Source organism: Gobio gobio (assembly GCF_949357685.1).
Source record: "Gobio gobio genome assembly, chromosome: 21".
NCBI lineage: Eukaryota > Metazoa > Chordata > Actinopteri > Cypriniformes > Gobionidae > Gobio > Gobio gobio.
In genome coordinates, this window is record NC_137117.1 from 23,532,850 (window position 1) to 23,554,627 (window position 21,778).

The 21,778-nt window shown below is 37.5% G+C and overlaps 2 protein-coding genes across 2 annotated transcripts in view; one reads left to right on the top strand and one right to left on the bottom strand.

The window, feature by feature from the left end:
* Positions 1-7,569, top strand: gdi1 (GDP dissociation inhibitor 1). The gene is made up of 12 exons (XM_079803410.1): positions 1-53; positions 187-285; positions 1,533-1,640; positions 1,889-1,988; positions 2,156-2,290; positions 2,536-2,734; positions 3,315-3,446; positions 3,548-3,647; positions 4,272-4,443; positions 4,648-4,792; positions 5,085-5,139; positions 5,391-7,569. Exons 2-12 carry the CDS (start codon positions 241-243, stop codon positions 5,541-5,543), a joined length of 1,344 nt encoding a protein of 447 aa, XP_079659536.1. The 5' UTR covers positions 1-53; positions 187-240; the 3' UTR covers positions 5,544-7,569.
* The window catches only part of itih6 (inter-alpha-trypsin inhibitor heavy chain family member 6), a 16,496-nt gene continuing 1,873 nt past the window's right edge, over positions 7,156-21,778 (bottom strand). The window contains exons 2-17 of the mRNA XM_079803373.1: positions 20,199-20,234; positions 19,127-19,281; positions 15,432-15,542; positions 14,848-15,095; positions 14,582-14,751; positions 14,375-14,491; positions 14,126-14,297; positions 13,384-13,667; positions 11,498-12,713; positions 11,284-11,316; positions 10,484-10,552; positions 10,371-10,391; positions 10,209-10,259; positions 9,947-10,060; positions 8,739-9,119; positions 7,156-8,634 (exon numbers count right to left, since the gene is read on the bottom strand). Of these exons, the coding sequence (XP_079659499.1) occupies positions 8,372-8,634; positions 8,739-9,119; positions 9,947-10,060; positions 10,209-10,259; positions 10,371-10,391; positions 10,484-10,552; positions 11,284-11,316; positions 11,498-12,713; positions 13,384-13,667; positions 14,126-14,297; positions 14,375-14,491; positions 14,582-14,751; positions 14,848-15,095; positions 15,432-15,542; positions 19,127-19,281; positions 20,199-20,234 (3,441 nt within the window). The 3' untranslated portion in view covers positions 7,156-8,371. The remainder of the gene's footprint in view (positions 8,635-8,738; positions 9,120-9,946; positions 10,061-10,208; positions 10,260-10,370; positions 10,392-10,483; positions 10,553-11,283; positions 11,317-11,497; positions 12,714-13,383; positions 13,668-14,125; positions 14,298-14,374; positions 14,492-14,581; positions 14,752-14,847; positions 15,096-15,431; positions 15,543-19,126; positions 19,282-20,198; positions 20,235-21,778) is intronic.

Here is a 21,778-nt window from a genome sequence, read left to right on the forward strand (position 1 = left end):
GCTGCGGTCAGGGCCATCTTTGGTTGTTCTCGCCGGTCGCGACTCGCACCACAGTCAGTGATCAATTGTGATACGTATCAAATTATTCGAGCGATAACTGTTTGCAAAGAGTTCGTTTATTTGTCGGTAATAGGACAACAGGCTAGTTCTACATAAATATTTTGTTTCATCAACACCGTTTTGCAGATTTTTTTTGCAGCGGAAATTTGGCTAAAGAAGGAAGATCCACTGTAATACAACATGGATGAGGAATATGATGTTATCGTATTGGGCACCGGACTCACAGTGAGTAACGCATTCAGGTCACTGATGACTCGCTCGCTTTGGAAACATATGAAGATATTGTCGATTGATGCTCGGATGCTTATGCTGTTCTCAGAGATGTGACTGCAGGAATAACGTTAGATGCTTTGCGTTAGACTGAACCCGAGGGCCTATTGCTGACGCATCCTTTGGACCAGTAGCTACTGTATATGAGTGTGTAGTGAGCCAGCATTTCTCGCAATTTCGAACTGTATACGAGTGCAATCCTTTCCAAATCCATCTTCCCCCGAATTTCCAAAGCCATTGAGGCTGCATCATTATATTGACATGAAAGCGGTTATTAAAAAGTAATGACTGATTCTCGTCTCAGTGTCTGGTTCTAAGGAGTGGCATCAGGTATCCCGTTTGCCTGTGCGTCGAAATAGGGGGAAATGTGTGTTTGTTGCAGATAATTCGCCTTTCACGGGTCGCCAACGAAGCTTTATTGTGCTTAACTGATGTTAGTTCATAGGTTGCCTGTAATTCATCCGTTTTATACTGGGTTTAGTGGACATTTTTGTTATTGTTATATTTTAAAGGGCACAATTTAACAGACACGAGACATTGATATTAGATAAATACGTGCAAAAAGGAGCATTACTATTAATAAAAATAACGAAAAAGCAGAAGTGGTTTTATCGTACGTTTCTCTATTTTCCTCATGGAGGATAGTGATCTGGGCTGCGGCTCGTGTCTGGCTGGGTGTAGCGATGTCCGATTCGTGAACGAGTTGTTCTTTTGAGTCGAATCTTCTTAATGAATCGATCCGAGGTGTTCCTTAGTTACCGAATCATTAACAACCGAATAGTAAACATTTGATTTGATTATGATTATGATAGCTTAGCACACAAACTGTTTCAGCCCAGATGTAAACACATTAATGTTTATTGTAAATATCAATCATATTTAGGTTGTAATTGTTTTTCATGGCTGGAACTAACTGAACTGGAACTCACAAAATTACAATACTCAAATTTCACGAAATTAGGATGTCAGAAAATGACAGATGTATCAGCGCTTCATTACAGCGAGAACTGTTCAAAAGAACCGATTCGCGGAAATGACTCGGACTTTCCATCACTAGTTGGGTGGGGTAACTCGCATCCCAGTGTTCAACGCGGAAGTCAAGGCTAGATACCCACTCCCATCTCAACAGATGAATAGGAAATGTTTTAAATATGTACTATCCATCACAGATTATTTCAAGTCAATGATGTTTATTTGTGTAGGAATGTATTCTCTCTGGGATCATGTCCGTGAATGGGAAGAAAGTTTTGCATATGGACAGAAATCCCTACTATGGTGGTGAAAGTTCCTCTATCACACCCCTGGAGGAGGTGAGGATGCTTCACAGTCACCACTTTCATTACTCCAATCTCAAGTATAATAAAAAACTGTATTTTCACATAAATTAATATTCAATGTTAATAGTGATATTTATATTCATGTTAAATATAAAAAATAAAATACGAATAATATATGCTTATTTATAAAAATCTTAATAGAGATCCTCTTCAAAAATATTATCATCTGATGCTTAAATGTTGCATTTTCCCTTGTTTTTTATGCATGCACTCTTTTTCAGCTCTATAAGAGATTTGGGATTTCAGACAGCCCCCCAGAGTCAATGGGCCGGGGAAGAGACTGGAATGTGGACCTTATTCCTAAATTCTTAATGGCCAATGGTAAAAATACCTAAGTAACATGATTGTTGGTGTGATGATATTGTTCGAAACATGTTTTGGGGATAGATTGTTGTCCCTTTAATTCATGCAATTCTGTAATTTTCTGTAACAGCATTCTAAACAATAATGATGGACAATCACATTTTGTCATTGTTATCCTCCTTAAGGTCAGTTAGTTAAGATGCTTCTATACACTGAAGTGACCAGATATCTTGACTTCAAAGTGGTTGAGGGAAGCTTTGTCTATAAAGGGGGGAAAATCTACAAAGTGCCCTCTACTGAAACAGAGGCACTGGCTTCAAGTAAGTACAGCTTCTTGGTGTAGAAACAATTTTGTACTTAGATATTGCTTGTAAATTAATAAATAATTACAAAAGAAATGTCAAGTAACATAATAAATTAAAGCTTTTGAAGTAGAAAGACTGAAATAGTCAACTGTACCAATAAACTTCGAAAAATATTTTTTTACAGTGTTGGCATTTTTAAATTGTCTGTAGGAATAAATCAAAATTATTGTTTTTAATAATAAAAAACATGTGTTGCTTAGACCTAATGGGAATGTTTGAGAAGAGACGTTTCCGGAAGTTCCTAGTTTTTGTGGCCAACTTTGATGAGAACGACCCCAAGACCTTTGAGGGTGTCGATCCCAAACTCACAACGATGGGAGAAGTTTACAAGAAGTTTGACTTAGGACAGGACGTCGTAGACTTCACGGGACATGCCCTGGCCCTCTACAGGACAGATGAGTAAGTGTCGCCAGTGTGTTACAAAACCTTAATAGTGTATATAAGAGTCCTATCATTCCTCTTATTAATAAACATATTATTTGAGACAAGACACTACAGGCATAACCATTGTTTTACACATTTAAGTGTTTTACTAAGCTTCAATCTATTTGCGTCTGAAGATTTCAATAACAACAGATCTTTTAAAGGCTTATCTATATTCTGAAAGTTTTTACAGAGGGGTCTAATTTTATTCATACTACATGCTTTTTTACATGCAGTAAATTCAAATTCTAATGTACAGTAGTACCTACTCAGACGGATTTCAGATGGTGAATTTTTCCCCCAGTTTTTTTCTGATTTATAGAGTGATAAAAAAAAATAATAATTACCCTCTGTAAAAAACATTTAACTCTTAATGTCAACCCACAAAAATTCTCACACTAATACAAAAAAGTTGTCTTAATGTACTGTGATGAAGCAACTGGGGAAGTATGGTGTTATCTATTCACCTGTTGTGTCTTGCCTTAATGGCCCTAAATAACAATGCTTTCTTTTGCATTTCTTTCATGATAAATGTATTGAATTGAATTGCTCCTAGTTACCTGGAGCAGCCGTGTCTGGATACCATCAATAGGATCAAACTCTACAGTGAATCTCTGGCACGTTACGGGAAGAGCCCCTACCTGTACCCCCTGTACGGATTGGGTGAGCTGCCTCAGGGGTTTGCTAGGTTAGTCACTCCTCCCACATCCAATCATTCTCAAGTAATCACGTGTTGAGTGTCACTGTGAAGCCCTTATATCATAAACATGGGATTTTTTGAACTTATAGGTTAAGTGCAATTTATGGAGGAACCTACATGCTGAACAAACCAGTGGATGAGATAGTGATGGAGGGAGGACATGTGGTGGGCGTGAAGTCGGAGGGAGAGGTACATTTTTTTGTTTTAGAAGTGGAATATGACCATAAACTGTTTTTAAAAAAAAGGAAAAAAAGATGGACGACATGTCTTCACTTCCTTCCACTGTAGAAAAATAAAGCCAAAATGTCCCAGAAATGGCCGCAGCCATCTTGTGCTGATGACGTCATTTGGAGCCAGAGTCTGTGCGGTAGCGACCGTGAGGTGGAGCCGCGGTATCAAGGTCCCGCCCATACTCCCGCAGACTCGATCGCAAGCAAAGCGGTCAATCATGACGTCACACCTCATTTTTATAGCATCAAATAACTAACTAAAGCGAACTTTTCAACATATATCAGCGTCATAAGAACTACCTAAAATGACAAAAAACTACTTTTGAATGCATTTTTTATTTTGGCTCATGTCCCATTCGTTTACATGGAGAGGGCGGAGCTTATGACCTATACTGCAGCCAGCCACCAGGGGTCAATCAAAATGTTTTGGCTTATTTTTTCAGGACTTGTGCGGCGAGCTTGATAATAACAAACGTATTTTATTGGGGGGGAAAAATCAAAGAAAATGATTTATTATTACAGTGAAAATGCAGGGAGTTTCTTCTGAAAATTTTGAGTTTATGTTTGAATTTGCTTTTCCAAGGTTGCCAGATGCAAACAGCTCATCTGTGACCCAAGCTACATCCCGGACCGTGTGCACAAAGTCGGCCAGGTCATCCGGGTCATCTGCGTCCTCAGCCATCCCATTAAAAACACTAATGATGCCAATTCCTGCCAGATCATCATCCCTCAGAACCAGGTTAACCGCAAATCAGGTTAGTGACACCCCTGGTTGATTCTTGTGGTTTTTGTATAAAAAGAATAGCAGTTTCGGGAATGGTTTGCAGGATAAACCAAGGTGTGTATGCATTCAGGTATGCACTACTGTGCAGACACCACTAGAGGGTGCTGCTTTCATTTAAAAAATAAGCTGAGCTGCAAAAGTATGTCATGCTTATTTTGTTATTATTTGCATGTAGATATCTATGTTTGCATGATCTCCTACGCCCACAACGTGGCGGGTCAGGGGAAATACATTGCCATCGTAAGCACCACTGTGGAAACCTCTGATCCTGAAGCTGAAATCGAACCTGCTCTGGAACTCATCGAGCCCATTGACCAAAAGTCAGTTTTCTTCGCTTTCTCTGTTTTATAGAAGAAAAAAAACCTTAATAACTTAAGCACTAATATTCAGTTGAAAGCACAACTGTGAATATGGTATTGCTTTTATACAACAGTTTTGTAAATAATAGTAAATATATTTTAATATCAAGTACGTGGTTCTGATAAATTTGACTATTCAGTCACTCCAGAAAACACAGCACTGCTCACATTAAATTAATTGACCAGAGCTAAATGTTGTATAAACACGCATAAATGCAATGATATTTTTTTTATTATTTTGTCATTTTTACAGGTTTGTGGCCATCAGTGACATGTATGAACCCACAGATGATGGTACAGACAGTCAGGTCAGCTTCACACTGTTATTTTAATATTCTTTATATACTATTATAGCATTTTTTCATTTTTTGAATGAGATTTTATTTTTATATTTTCAGTTTTAATTTCAAGTCATTTTATGTGCTTTTGTAATTAAAAAACTATTGTAATAGTTTTAGATAACAATAACAACTCTGGTTTAACAGTCATTTCTTGCAGATTTTTTTGTAAGTTGCTTGGCAAGGAAAAATTAGAACCAGTTTTGATATCATTTCTCCAGATATTTGCGTCACGGTCCTACGATGCCACCACTCATTTCGAAACAACTTGTAACGACATCAAGGACATCTACAAGCGCATGACCGGCAGTGACTTCGACTTTGAGAACATGAAGCGTAAACAGAACGACGTCTTCGGCGAGGATGAACAGTAAGGGGAGGAGAAGTGACGGAGGAGTGGAGAGGCAATGGTCAGATGGAGGGCAGAAATGGGGCGGGCTGAACGGGATTTAATGGGCTGGGTTCAGAGGTCACGCAGAACAGAATCGACAACGCAACAACGTTGTAAATCTCTTTCAACCAGCCTTATCTTTCCCAGAGTGCTCTTTGCTCATTGTCTCCACACCCCTCCGGTGTCTCTGTTCAGATACTCACAGTTCAGCACACAGACACACAAACGCTCTATCGCTCACATTCCACAACTCTGCACTACAAAGTGGGCTCACACCAACATGCTACTTTAGATTCCTACACAAGCCGTATGCATCGTTTGCGCAAAATATCCTGTTGAAGTGAAACGCGTCTTTCCGTTCTCTGAATATCGTCTTTGACTGAAGCCCATACATGTGAACGATTCCTTGAATACTGAAGGAGATTTAAAACAATTTCTCATCAACTTTCGTGAAGTATCCCCAACTATCCTCAGACTGTTAGATAGCATACTGTCGTCACTTTGACATTTAACAGCTTCATGTGAACAGCAGCCTTCCTGTACTTTAGGAAAGTGTCACTGACAAAAGTATAGTGAGATCATTAAACACTACATTTTGACACCTGGATAAAGGATGTAATATGATATTGATAGTGTGTAAAATGCATAAAGTTGTACGAAATGCTACATCTAGCAGTCATAAACTGAACTCACAGTCTCATATCACTACATTTCCTATTCCTGATCCTTCTGCTCTACAACTCATTTAAGGTCTTTTAAGTTATTTAATTCTTTTTTTATTATTATTGGTGGATTTTTCAGCACAACTAAATTCAATGAGATGTATAATATGCAGCATAGAAGTGAATTGTAAGCCATTAACTTGTAACTAACTAAGTTCAAAACATTGTATGGCCTCACAATTTCTAATGACCTTATTCTACATTCCTCATCCGCCTGCATTCATTTTGTTTGTAGTGAAAACCAATGTTATCGAATGCAAATGTTTGCGAAAACACGCACTTAGTTTGGTACGGGAAATGAGTCTTAAGAAGGTGGAAGCAATTTTCACTCCCACAGCTGCAGAAGTAAATAATAATGTGAATTTAATGAGTATCAGATCTTTTGTTATTTGATCGTAGCCATATCTCGTTGGTATTCTGGCTTTTGTAAACCAGTCTGACTCCAGTTTACTAATACATGCTTTAACTTTCGATTGTGAGCAACACTATGCCTCTCCATGTGTACTGTAAAGATTCCCACTGCATCTTTGATTTCTCTTCCATTTTATCAGTGATTGACACATGTAGTCTCTGCATTTGCACTTGGCTGTTTGAAACCACAAGACAAACTTAGTATTGAAATCTGACTGGTCATTTTCACCATTACTTATATCTGTAATCATGCTCGTTTTTGTTTCAAAATGAGTTGAATTGCCATGAATAGTTATAGTAGACACTAGTCTGGACCAGATGATCATGGTGTGCTCTTTGAATTCTCACCGTACAGCTTTCAGTGTAGAATTTACAAGCATTGTCATGCTGTTTTCTATATACGCCTTTGCTGAGAAAAAAAAACAAAAGCCTCTGATGGTAGTTTTTTTCCCTTTTTATTTTGAATGGAAAACAAGGAGTGTGACAGTTTTATTACATTCTTGAAATTTATTGGGCCAAAGTCACTTACGGCCTTATAGATTCACATAGAAGCATACAGGTCTTGAACTCTTCCTTAGTGCACAAATTAGATTGTGAATTAATGATAACTGGAATCAAATAGAATTACGCTGCATTGCTATATTTGTTATCTTTTGCACCTCTCCAGCATATTGTTGCATATGTTTGGATTAACTGTTTTGTACTGTATTTATTTTCATTTTGTCTTTCATTTTCAATGTTGAAACAACTAAACATCTTTAAAAAAAAAAAACTGACACACAAACTCGACTCGATTTTAAGTTGTGAATTTCATCTCGTGTTTGAGCAGTCTTGTGCAACAAAAATAAATATGAATAAAATGAATCTTTCTTTGGTTATGTTTGATTATTGGCACATATGAAGGATTTCCTTTTCCTAACAGGACAAAGTAAAGCATTCGATAATCTTTGCTAAGGTACAATATTTTTACACAATCATTTTACACAATTCTCTTGTTATATTATTTTAAATGGATGCATATATATACACATACACTTTTTTATGCAAACTATCTGGAAGCTTAGAAAAAAATATTTGATTATTGCGAAATATATTTTGATCATCATCTCACCCCAAGGTGAATATGTAATACTTTTATTACATTTGAAATGGTTAATTTCACTGATATACACTAACATTCAAAAGTTTGGGGTTGGTAAGATGTTCAGCATCATTACTCCAGTGTTCAGTCACATGATCCTTCTAATATGTTGATTTGCTGCCCCAGAAACATCAGTTGTTCTACTAAAACTACTAAAACTTTAATGATTATAAAGTTCAAAAGAACAGGAATTTATTTGACATATAGATCTTTTGTAACATATATCTTTACGGTTTGATCAGTTGAATGCATATTCGCAGAATAAACATGTTCATTTCTTTAACAAAAAACAAAATAAAATCCTACTGACCCCAAACTTCTGAAAGGTAATCACCATTATGTTCAAATGCAAATATTTGGACCAATCAATGCTTCTGAAACATTTTTCAATTCATTACAGTTTGTGTGTATTCTTAGTCTCTGTTTTATCCCCAATCAGATGTTTTTGTACTGTCAAATAGCACATGATTCAAGTTCCAGTGTCTTTTATGTACCGTTTGTAATTCTGTAGATGTAGAAATATGGTGTGCGGGTTATCTATTGGTGATCCACGACATAGCTCTCGTAGGACTGGCCCAGAAGTCTCTCTACATCCACCTTTGGCACTACCCAACATTGAGCTGAGTGACGCTTCCTGGATGAGTCCTTTAGATTCTTGTCTTGTAGGGTGACAGGAAAATGCTCATCTCCTTTCTTTATCAAGCCCATAGCCAGCGAAGTGTTCTTATTTGTTTGTGCATGATGGAAACCCACTTGATCCGTTACCCTTATGACCTCTATATGGGTGTGTTGAAATTGGCCTGGAAGTGGAAGAAAATACCCAAACACGATCTTCAGAAATGGGAAAATTAGTCTGAAAACCCATTTGGCATCTCACTGAATAAGATTAAATAATGTTACCTACCTAACAGCCCTTGAGTGAGGTGAGAGAGTCCCTTTCCATCAGCAATATAGAAGCCCAGGTGCTCCATTTGAAAGTATTTGGGATGGTTGTAACGATGGAAGAGAACGAAGAACTGCACACCAACTCCGAGCTCGATCCAGCAGCTATGGTGCTCTTCAACTGTGATTCTCAAACTGTGTCGCTCCACAGATCCTTTCTGATTGGTGGGCAGCTTCTCGATTTCCTTCCCTTCCACCTCCACTACCACTGAGTCCAGTGTTAATGTGATCATAACGGCACCTTCGGTAGCAGTGACAGAAATCCTGTCGAAGAACGTACGAGTACAATTCTCCATCCCCTCCTTAGAAGGAGCCTTTATTAAATGCCCATCCACAATAATTCCTAATGGAATAAGTCATAAAACAGGATTAAGAGACATCAATTATGTTAAAAGAATATCTAAATAGCATCTAATTTAAAGGGATAGTTCACCCAAAAAGGAAAATTAGCCCATGATTTACTCACCCTTAAGTGTATATGACATTCTTCTTTCAGACGAATAAAGTTGGAGTTATATTTAAAAAAGTCCTGGCTCTTCCAAGCTTTATAATGGCAGTGACTGTTGCTCTGTTTTTGAAGTCCATAAAAAATGCATCTGTCCCTCAAATAACGTGCTCCACACGGCTCTGGGGGGGTTAATAAAGGCCTTCGTAAGTGAATCGATGCGTTTGTGTAAGAAAAATATCCATATTTATAAAGTAAAGTTCCAGCCGACTGCCTTCCGTGGAAAAGTGTTGAAAGTGCCTTTTCGCAATTCAAGATGCGTAAGCGACGTCTAATGAGCATACCTGGTAACGGAAGCCTTTTGAATGGCAGAGTTACTTTAAACACTTTTTCCATAAATTGAATACGGAAGGCGATTGGCCGAAATTTTATAAAGTTTTAAATATGGATATTTTTAACCCCCCGGAGCCGTGTGGAGCACGATATTTGACAGACAAATGCATTTATGGACTTCAAAAACAGAGCAACAATTACTGCTATTATAAAGCTTGGATTAGCCTGGACTTTTGTAATATAACTTCGTCTGAAAGAAGAATGTCATATACACCTAGGATGACTTGAGGGTGAGTAAATCATGGGCTAATTTTCATTTTTGGGTGAACTATCCCTTTAAGTTTCCACAAAGACATTCAAGCTATATATTGGATGTAAAATCATAAAACCACCTTTGTCTGGGTCCTCAAGAAGCCGTAATACATCATCAGCCCTGCCATCAATGGTAAAACACAAGTTCTGATGCAGCTGTGGGAGCTGAACAACAAAATGTGGGTCTCCATCCACTTTCAGGGACACAAAACACACGAGTATGTTAGTGAATCCCTTCTATGAGATTATAATCTTGTATTCATCTTTAACTGCACAAAAAAAATGGCTAAAGGAAGAAGGAACACGGAGCATTTAATGAAATATTCTCTCCTGGAGTTATACCTGATGAGGAGAAGACTCTAACTGAGCTTAAACTGGGTGGGTTTTCTGGGTCTGTTGAAACAGTTAAGACACATAAAATGTGCTATACTTCTGCCAAAAGCATTTAAAAAGTTAATAAATGTAGTTACACCACATTTATTAAGTTATGAAATTTGTGCTTACCAGCTACCTCAGCATCTGAATCTGAAAGAATAATGAACAAATCCAAAAACTGACATACCATGGTAGTGTTAAAAAAATAGACTTAGCAAAGACTTGTTTTGTTTTTAACTCACATGACTCATAATGGATGTTGTAGTCATAGTCAGATTCATGTGGTGTATCATAATCTGCAAAACAACATTCTCATGATGATGCAGCTTTGGCTTAATTTCATTCATGTTTAGGCAGTTATTTTTTTATATTTTGTATTGGTGCCAAACTGATTTAACACTTTGTAGTTGAAAACATATCGCTTACCTTTAACAAGTTCAATATCTGCATGGAAGATCAAGAAAAACATGATCAGAAGCTACAACATTATTTTTATTGTATTATTGTTTAATTCGTTCCAGGTGTAGTTTGTGCGCATTTTTCATAGGTATAACGCAATACAATGCCCCTATGCTATTTTAAAGGTTCCTAATTCATTGTTCCGAATACATTGAACATCACCACATTTCTCAAAGAGTCTGAAAATGGTTAGTTCAAACATTCAGTTTCTCCAAACCCCTCCTTCCCCCTGAACACAGCATCTTCTCGACATGTTGACAACACAAACCAAACGCTTCCAGGCCTCAGCTACAAATACAGGGTTTGAGGGCGGGTCAAAGTAGACATCGTTTGCGGACAGCCAATGAAAACCATAGGCTGGCATTATGCAAATTTGTTACATTGTTATGTTACGCAGAAAGTGAGACGACTCAATTCAGCAGTTCAGAATCTATTCTTTCTTTGCAGAGCTTTTACCTTCACAAACAGCTATATTACACACTGCATATTCGAAAAAGCATAATAGGGGCACTTTAAACACAAGCAGTGTCTAAACCAGCATGACGAAGAAGCGGAATGAAAAAAAAAAAGCGGATTGTATTACCTTTCCTCTGAATCTGGATGGACGAAGACACATCTGATGGACACAGAAGAATGGATGATAGAGGTCCAAAAAATGACCATTACATTCAGTGACAAATGCAGAGGCATTTTGGTTATTCATTTGAAGTGTATGTGACATTCATTGTATACTAACAAATTTTAGCAACACGGTATTGGCTATAAATGCCAGCTTCTGCTCCTTAGAAGGAACTCACCTAGAAAACGAGAGGCTTCCCACAACTTTGGTGCATCTGTCATTCCTGGCATAGGCAGAAAAGTAGGAGCCACCAGTGTGGCCACTTCCAGTTCAACATGAATGTCTGAATTAGCTTCTGAGGTAGATACAGTGGAGGTCAGTGTCTGTTGGCCCTGCTGAAGGGTTGTGGGTCCTGAGGAAGAAGAGTTCTCAATGTCTGAGGAAGAGTCTTTCACCACAGATGGTGCAGTTTTGATTAAGGTGGCTAGTGTTGTGCTTTTGACTGGTGGAGAGGAAGAAGTGGTTTTCGTCATACTGGGAGGTCTGTTTGAAATCCTAGCCAAGGCTTGTGTGGTTTTGATGGTGCTAAGAGGAGAGGAGGACAGCTTGCTGGAAAGTGGGGTAGTGGTGGTCTTAAGTGGTCCTGTAGTGGTCTTCTTGGGTGATGGAGGAGGGATTGTTTTGTCAAGAGAGACAGAAGTGTTAGGCGGTCGACCTGTGGTGTGAAGCCCTGAGGGTGGTGGATGTGCTTGTACAGATTTGGTGAGAGGAGGTTTGCTTGTCTTTGGAGGTGAGAAAAAGCTGGATTTTTTGGTTCCCGTTGTAGATGTGGAAGATATTTTAGGCGCAGTGTGAGAGGTCTGATTCGTCCCATTTGTAGAACCTGCTACGGTGCTAATTGAAGTCTTGCCGGTAGTAGGCACAACAGAAGAGCTAACAGTAGGTTCTGGTTCATCAATATCCGGTTTGATGACAACCAATGAAGTGACTGGTGTTACAAAATTGTACTTTAGTGAAAGATTGGTGGCTTTATCTACAAGAAGGCGCTGTGTGATCAAATCCGAGGTATTAATTTTAGCAAGTAGCAACTCTTTGATTGTGAAATAAGCCCAGAGTCGATGCACAAAGCTAGGAATGCCATCCAGTGTCTTTGCACAGCCCACAGATGGTTCTGTGCCATTTACGACTGCTTTGGCCAGTGGTAGCTCATTCTCCACTTTCACTTTCTGCTTCGAATCGTTTGCTGTCAGTGTAACCTTCAGATCGCGTACACCTGGTTTAAGTCGTCCCGTGACTACCAATTCAGAGCCCTGGAAGTAGTTGGGGAACAGAGAGCGAGTGATATCGTACGCCTGATCGTCTAGATAGGACAGCTGGATATCTGAAAGCAGAGGACTGGCGACTTCATCATAGAAACCTTTCAACTGGACAGCTGCATCATCGTCCTCATATACCTGAAAGTCAACAAATAGATTCAAATATGAATTATTATAATTTAAGGAACATATCATTTACAATAAATTATTCAAATAAACTATTATGATTGGCTTAACAGCATTCCAAGAGTGCTGATATACAGTCAAAAAGCAATGGCACTTTTTTTACTGTTAGTAATACCTCGCTTTTCTGTGTTTGCACGTTCCAGACATACTTAATCTTTCAATTATTAATCTGTCACTGAAACATTCTTTTAACGATTCATATAAGAAGAAAAAAACGGATTAATTCAGTTACAAAATAAGCTACTAGCTTTATGAATGAGTCATTGAATAGTTTTTTATTCAATTGATCCATTAGAAAAACTGATTTATTTAGGAAGTAAACAAGCGATTGTCTTCGAATCTGTCATTGAATAATATGACCTCATCAAGCATTATGCATTTGTATGTTTAAAGATGTAATAACACTGTGGTGATTTCTTGTATAGGTCTTCTTGTACTTTAAAAGGCAATTATGTCTCCTCTCCACCAATAAGCTGGTGTGTGGTGGGCTTTCTGGAGCAATGTGGATGCTGCACATTGGTGGTGGTTGAGGAGATTTCCCCCTTATATGTAAAGAGCTTTGAGTGCCTAGAAAAGCGCTATATAAATATAACAAATTATTATTATTATAATTATTAATTACCATCCGAGCCACACCCCGATTCTCCAATGCCAGCCTTCTCAACATTGGAAAATCAGCATCATCTCCAAAGGCCAGGCCAAATAACGAAGCTAAACCCAAGGCATGCTGTGCATTACGTAGAATCGCATCTGGTTCTGTCTCCCCAATAGTGGCTTCTCCATCAGTCAGAAATATGACCATGGGGACACGGTGAGATGAAGGCACTTGACCAGTGGGTAAAGATGAGTGTGAGGACGGGTTCAGCAGCTGGGCCGCAGACAGTAGAGCTGCATTGATGTTTGTCCCTAGTTTAAAGAGAAAAAAAGAGAGTAGCTCTTCTCTGTAGCTGTTTAATCTCAGCTTCACAGCAAAATAAATCTGCAGCTAAATAAATCACAGCAAAATAAAACTGATTGTGATGAGATAAAATACAGTTTACCACAAAATAATGGCAAAGACATGTCTTTCTATTGAGTTGCAGACAAAAAAAACCTTACAACCTGCGGGAAAAATATGATCCACGAACAAACGATAAGCTGGTTCTTTTGATGAATGAAGAGTTACGAGGTACTGGTCTGAATCAGCCGGACGAATCCTTTACATGAATCTGTCAGACTGGTTACTGAATCACTTAAAAATGTGTACATATATATATATGATTATATATGATTTACATAAAAACAAATAAATAAATATAAAACCAAAAACAGAATTCTGCATGAAACACTTGATCATGTTCTTAAGATACCAAGAAAACACTTACAGCCCTCTGCGATTATCTTCCTGACAAATTCCTTGGCATCCCGCACATTCTGCCGTGTGGCCCGCACAGTGCGTCCTTTCTTCCATGTATAGACCTTATCTGAGAACGTGATGAGATTGAAGAAATCTCCTTCACGTAGGTCACTCAGTATGGTGGTCATTGCTGCTTTAGTCTGATGTAAAACACAATGGAGACATACATGAGTTTTCTTTATCTCATTCTCGACAAGTAAAGTGGCTGAGATGCTACCTGCTTAATTTTTGTGCCAATCATTGAGCCGCTGATGTCAATGACAAAGATGACATCTTTGGAAACTACAGGAAGTCCTCGAGGTGCAAAGTAGTGAACAAAGTAGCCATCATCCACCTGGAGAAAAAAACAAACAACAACATTATAATGCTACATGGAGACCACCTCTATTCTGGTACCAACAATCAGGTAGGTTAGTGTGAAGACCTGGATGTCCCCCATGGGGTCTTTGAGCTCCACGTCATACTGAATGACGAAGTCTGCATTGAGACCTCTGGGAGAGATGCTCCTCTGTTGCTGTACGGTGGGAGTGTAGCGCACATGTGCGCAGTGAGGATTCTGCTCGACCTTAGTTGACGGAGGAGGTTCTGCATCTGCTAAAAGATCAGTGAGAAGCAGAGGAACCATATCTTTGAGATTTGTTGGCCTGAAGCATTGGCTTGACGTCACAAAAGTGCTTTCTTTTAGGGTACCTTGGACACTGTTTGTGAGCAGTCGGCTAGTTCGTAGTGGCAGAACTCTGATAAAGCTGATGCCAGTCCTCTCTGATATGCTGACGTCCATGGAGATGTTCTGCACAGGTTGACCAGGTCGCAGACCCAGAGAGAGCTCGTATCGGCCAAGCCGTCGTGATAACAGCTCCTCATAAGAGAGCGAGAAGGACACGCGAGTCCCAGGAGGTACGTTGACTGCTACACGGAACTTCTCTATCTCGCGTTCCCTTTGGAATACAACAGAGTTAATCAGGTTCTAGTTCTTGATGGTAGATATAAATAAAGTGTTTGTCCATGTGTCAAGAGATAACTCTTCCTCTAAATAAACGATGTTGGTTTCCATTTACTTTAATGATGATCCAACAAAAAAATATAGTTTAAAACATCTGCAACTGTATAAAAAATATTCGAGAGATTTTCTCAACACCAGCATGTCTGTTGGGCCAAACCCAAAAAAGTACATGAAATGTGGCCTATTGCATTTTTTAGTAAATGCCTGCACACTGGGATTCTGCCAAAGGCAAGTCCCAGTGGAGAAGGTATTAAACAGATTTTGGACTGACTTTGTGGCAACAAGTCCTGCCGTTTTCCCCTGCTTCTTAGCGCTATCATAGATCTTCCTGGCATCAGTTCTCCTCTTCACTTGAGCCACATACACCTTACCATTTGAGGTGCTGGGAATAAACAAAAGACAAATCAGAGCAAAAGCATAAATATTTAGTTTGATAGAGATCGTACAGGCAAGTCTAGTTCATATAGCTGTGATATGCTGGTGGCTGATGGCAAAACCAATTTTCAATAGGTCAAACATCAAATTTAAAATACCTCAAAGTTAAAATAATAAAATGACTTGCAACGTATTTGACTCACAATGGGACTTTGCATCTCACAGTATCTGAAAATGACTTTTTCGTCATTGTTGCGACTTATTTGTCTAAATATTTTGTTCTTCTATAACATCATGATTGTAATTGGGATCTGTAATTTCAAAATGTGACTACACTCTAAAAAAAAAAAAAGGTTCTATATGGCACCAAAAATGGTTCTTGGCTCGTAATCATAGGGGAACCTTTTTTAGTGCTATATAGCACCAATTTTGGTGCTTCAGTGAAGAACCAAAGAACCACTGAAGCACCAAAATTGGTGCTATATAGCACTATGATTACGAGCCAAGAACCATTTTTGGTGCCATATAGAGTGTATATATATCTCACAACTGTGACTATTTCTGTTAACTACAAAATCTTCTCATAATTGCGACTTCTTTCTCACAATTATGGCTGTATTCCTTATTTGAAACTTTATCTCACAAAAGTGCAGAAACAGGCTTTCAAACTAGGCTAGTGACATTGAAAAAGAGGTGAGCAGAAAATGTCATTTCCCTCACAAAACATTACTAAAAAACTCGCAATCATAGCCATTCCGATCCTCTCAGTGCATTTCCCCTGCATAAACACCCACACGAAGCTATCCATACTCTCTTTGTGTCTTTACATGAGGGTCAAGGAGAGAAAATACTAACGTAAGGTCAGCAAATATATTTAAATAAAAATCAACAAGAACCAACCAAAATAAACCAACACCCTTGAAAAAGAGCTTGTTTGAATAAGAGCAGGGTGAATGGACAGTTTAAGGCACAGTGGAAAATGAGGCGCCTATATGTATGTGTGGCACTGAGAGGTCTGGGATCACTGTGCATGTGACACTGTGAACAGAGCTCTCAGTCACAGTTTAACAAACGCTACTGCTTAAAAGAAACACATTTGCCGCAGCTATTTGAAAAAGTACAGAGCCTGGTAGAAGCGCCTGTCTGTATTTGTGTGTACGCAAGAGTGTGATTCCTCGAGCATGCGTATACATCTGTAATGTACATTGAAACGGGAAACCCTGCTTTGTTGATGGATACATGTGTGCATTCTTCATGCATGTGTGTGTATTTATGTACACGTAAATGTGTGAGCGTGTGTACTTTGGCCATGTGCCTTGGTAAACTCTGCTGGGTAAAAGAGAGAGTGAACAGAGCCAGTGCTCGTCATTTTCTCTATTAGCTCTTGGAGTTTTCTTGACAAAGCCTGCTATTCATCTGGCCTGAACGTTCTTTACTTTTGACCCACGTCCGCTTCCAAATACAGCACTGTGTGCTTTATCAAGCTGTTATGGAGCCTTATTTGTGGGAATATATTTATACTTAGCATTCATTTTTGGGAAAAGAGGTTTACGTATCTCTCACTCTGGTGAGCAAATATGATTGAATTCTTTACAATGTCTCTTTGTTTCAAAAGTCCTCCACAATAAGGATGCAAAAGCACCTTATGATCCTTTTTGAAGCTTATACTGGTTTGGAACAACATGAGAGTGAGTAAATAAAGACAGAATTGTAATTTTTGTGACATATATTTCAAGTCTTTAGAAGCCATCAAAAGCTTTGTGTGACAATCAGACCAATTTTATGTCACCAGTCATATCTTCCACTTTAGTGAGATCTTAACTCAAGAACCACTGCAGCCAGATCAACGAGTCAGTGAGATGAACTGATCAGTCCAATTAATGAACTACATCAAGTGATTCATTGAAAAAAATTCAACTTAAAAGAATGTGTGAATGTGCCAAGGAGGCCGAATATTGAGTTTTTTTAATGCAAATATAAGTGCATTTGTCACACAAATCTACACTCTAAAACCGGATAAGTTGAGTTTACTTAAAAAATTTGAGGAAAGTGGTTGCCCTAAAAAATTTAAGTAATGATTACTTGATAAACTTGAGTTAAATTTATTTAAAGATATTAGTCGTTCTAATAACTATTTTAAGTTGAATAGACTAAATACTTTAATTTTAAGTAATACCGCTGTTTAATTACTTCACTTATCTTTTTAATTGCATTAAGTTGTTCTTACTTAAACTGTTTAAGTTTTGTCAACTTAATTCTATCTGGGATCTGAGGAAGTGTACTCCCAGAGTGCATTGTGGCATGAATAAATTAATTGCTTTTGTCAGTATAACCCCAATAATGACAGCAAGTAAAATAGTAAAGGTCGTATTAATAATAAAAAATATACAAAAATATAAAAAAAAATCCTTGTTACCATTGTTGTGTTTTGCATGCTGAATGTTGAAGTGTGTGTGTGACACACTCGAGCATGGTCAAATGATATTGTGACAAACATAGAGGGATTATATCAACTCAATTAAAAGGTTATTCCATAAATATTAGCAAAACAAATGTTAAAAGGTCATTATTTGATATGAAAAATAGTTATGTTCTATATCATTAATGGACAAATATTACATATATATATATATATATATATATATATATATATATATATATATATATATATATATATATATATATATATATATATATATATATATATATATATATATATATATATATATATATACATATATATATACTTCCCTTGTTTTGAAATCAATTTCTTGTTGCATTGCTGCATTAATAGGAAGTTAATTACTATAATATGAATGAAGTTCCAAGTGTCCAACCAAAGGGAACACTAATCACAATTATGGTGAGAAGAAGTGGAGGAAATGAGTGATAAGTCTAGAAAAAATTGCCCCGCCTCATAAACACTTTGCCCGTCCGCCCGTCCACCCGCTTGTTTTTTTGCTTTGGCAAAATGGTACTCAAACCAGTCAAGTAATGTTTACTTGAGGTTTCTAAGTAACGAAGGCATAGCATGCAAATAGTTCAGATTACTTACTTGTTTTAAGTAAGGTCAACAAATTATTGGACATTAAGTAAAGTTTACTAAAAAAGTCTTAGTAAGAACAACTGTTGGATTTTACAGTGTACGGCTTTAGAAGACTTAGAAGATAATGTGTCATTTTTGTGATAATTTTTTGTGTCCTTTTTACAGCTTGAAAGTTCCCATTCATGTGACAGCGTGGAAAAGAGCAACTGGTATTATCAAAAATGTCTTCGTCTGTGTTCAACTGAAGAAAGGAAGTTGTTTTTGAAACGACATGTGGGTGAGTAAATGATGACAGAACTTTCACCTTTAAGTGAAGTAATCTTTTAATTACTTGACCTGAGCATCAAAAATATTTTCCCTTTTGATCACGAAGCACTTCTTTCCACATGAACAAATCATTAGGAGAACAGCCCTGCTGTGTCCATTCAGGGAAAACTTCAAACTTAAGCCAAATAATACTCAATTTAATTGCAATGCCACTGTTTCCTAAACCAATTTGACAGCCAGAATAACAGAAAGAAAATGTGGTGTATTTTTTGACTCACATGGTAAAGTTGGAGATGAATGCAGATGAGGACAAATCCACCTCAAAGGCTGCCTCCTTAGTGATGTGGAGCTGGTTCCACACGGTGCTCTCCACTGTGGTTACAGCATAGCGAGACACTACAGAACATCGCACATGGTAGTCTGTCACCTTGAGCTAAGAGCACAACAAAGACCAAAACAATGATACATTTACATGCCGAGTCACATTATATACACAAATTAGGGGAAAACAGGGATAGTTGTCACACCATTTATTTAAAAACATTCCACAGATTCAATTTATTGACCTTCTTTCTGTGACAAGATAACTTCCCTGTGTGACAAATAGGCCCAATCTCCCCTATATGTACACATGAATATTTTAAAGTTGACTGGGGATATCTGACATTACATAAGACGTCAATTAAAAAAAAAAACATGACATTACTTTATCAAACAATCTGTATGATTAGCATGTTACTGTTGATTTCTCAGGACCTTTGAACTGATGTCAGAGCTCAGTATATAGAACATCTCGATCTGTTTACTTGAACCTGATTCAGACCACATTGGTCTGGCAACAGAAAAGCCATGTCTATCTGAACACTGCATACAACTGCATAGCGTTACACAAAGCTTTGTATATATTTTAAAGACAAGATTGTGACACAAACAGATATTAATAAGATCAAGAACAGTTAAGACTAAAAGATATCATCCCAAATCTGAGCATCTGGCAGTACAATTTTAAGATCATGGAATGTCTTGTAAAAATGTATTAATTAATTATCTAAACTTGAACACTAAATATAAAACAGTCTTCTTCTATTTGCACTCAGTCTCCAGTGACAGATTTGGATTGTTATGGTCATATTGCTTCTAACTCATTTTCATGTATTTTACAGGAATAAACATTTGGTTTCTTGGTTTTTAAAATGAAAATGAGCTCATGGGTCAAAAGGCTAGAACACTTTTTGGTGCTTTATGGAATTTCACAATAGACCAAAGTAAAACAAATATAACTGAGGCATTTATCTTAATATTTACAGTTTTGTACAAACAAAAATACAGCTTTTAGACTGTCATACTTACTGCTGGTTTTGTTGCTGAGGTCTGACGTCTTGGTCTCTGAAAAAAAATACATGTCAGGCATATAGATATTTTCTTGATATCTCTTCACCAGAGTGTATAATATACTCTTATACTGCTGTATTTAGTAAAAGTATGCCACGTAAAATAATTATGTCCAGCTAGGCGTCATAAAGACACAAAAACAAATCTGTGTTTGTTCTTACTAATTCCTTAGTGCACTTACCTGTGAGTATCCATATAAACTTGGGAAACTTGATTAACTTAAATGACCAACCACAAAATTTCATTTGAGGGCAGAGGCGCATATGAAGAAATAGTTTGAAATACTCTCAGTATTCTCAGATGCCAGTGGTTTGGTCTTGATCTTACATTGAAATAGACTGAATCAAAGTCATTCATGAAAGGGGTGGAAATGGAACCGAAATACTGTACACACAAGGCCACTGGAGGATTTTAGATGTTAACTTCACACACAATTCACTGCTGTGCCAATCTATTACCACATCTCCTAGAGATTTCTGTAAATATAAACGAAATGCTAAATATGGGAAAGATGATTTTCCAGTACACTCTTTGAATGAAACCACTGTGACACAATATTACATCACATTTTATGAGATAGGGGTGAATTCAGGTTGATTGGGACACTTTTAACCCAGTCATCTCAATGGCAAAAAGTGTCCAAATCAACCTGAATTTACCCTAATAAAACAGCTGCTATGTAAGCATGACATAAAATTATGTTACAGTTTTTTTTATTCGCTTTGGTACTATTTTCACTAGTAAGGTGTACATTTTCAAAACTCTTAGTACAAAAATCTAAACTGATCACACTTGTAACACAGTTCGTCATTCTTTCAAAACCTGATGTAATGCTTTCATTCAGTTGCACATATCTTCAGTCCACATAATCATTGTTTCAAACACAAGATTATTGTAATATGTAATGAGAACATTTGGTTTAATCACTGAAACACAACAGTGTGATCTTCTTTCAGTTCAGTACTTTTAACAATCAGTTCATCCAACAGCAAACAATCCAAGATACATGTTTCAAATCTCCCTCATTGCTGAATTATCTACAGTAACACAGACTATATATGCCTCATAAGAAAATACACTTACATTACCTAATTTATGTAATTTAATCTATAATGTTTGTAATAGTATCTATCTATTCAGTGTGTTATCAAAAGGTGTGATGAAGTTACGACACAGCCATGAGGTTCTGGGCTATAGAACAGAGTTTGCTGCCAATACAGTAAATGCTCTCACTGTACCATATGACTGAATCTACTGTAGTTGAGCTTTATAAGGGTGAGTTACAGTAATGTGGCAGTCTCTAACATGGTAATCTGTTTTCAGTATCAAATGCATACATACTGTAATGTAAAATGCTGTATCTGGTGCCATCTGCCATCTCCCTTCTTCTGATGCATTTCTGATCAGTCTGATGTTACATTGTCATTGACTATTTCCTTTCCCTTATACTCTACTCTGCTCTGTTCTCACACACACACACACACACACACACACACACACACACACACACACACACACACACACACACACACACACAC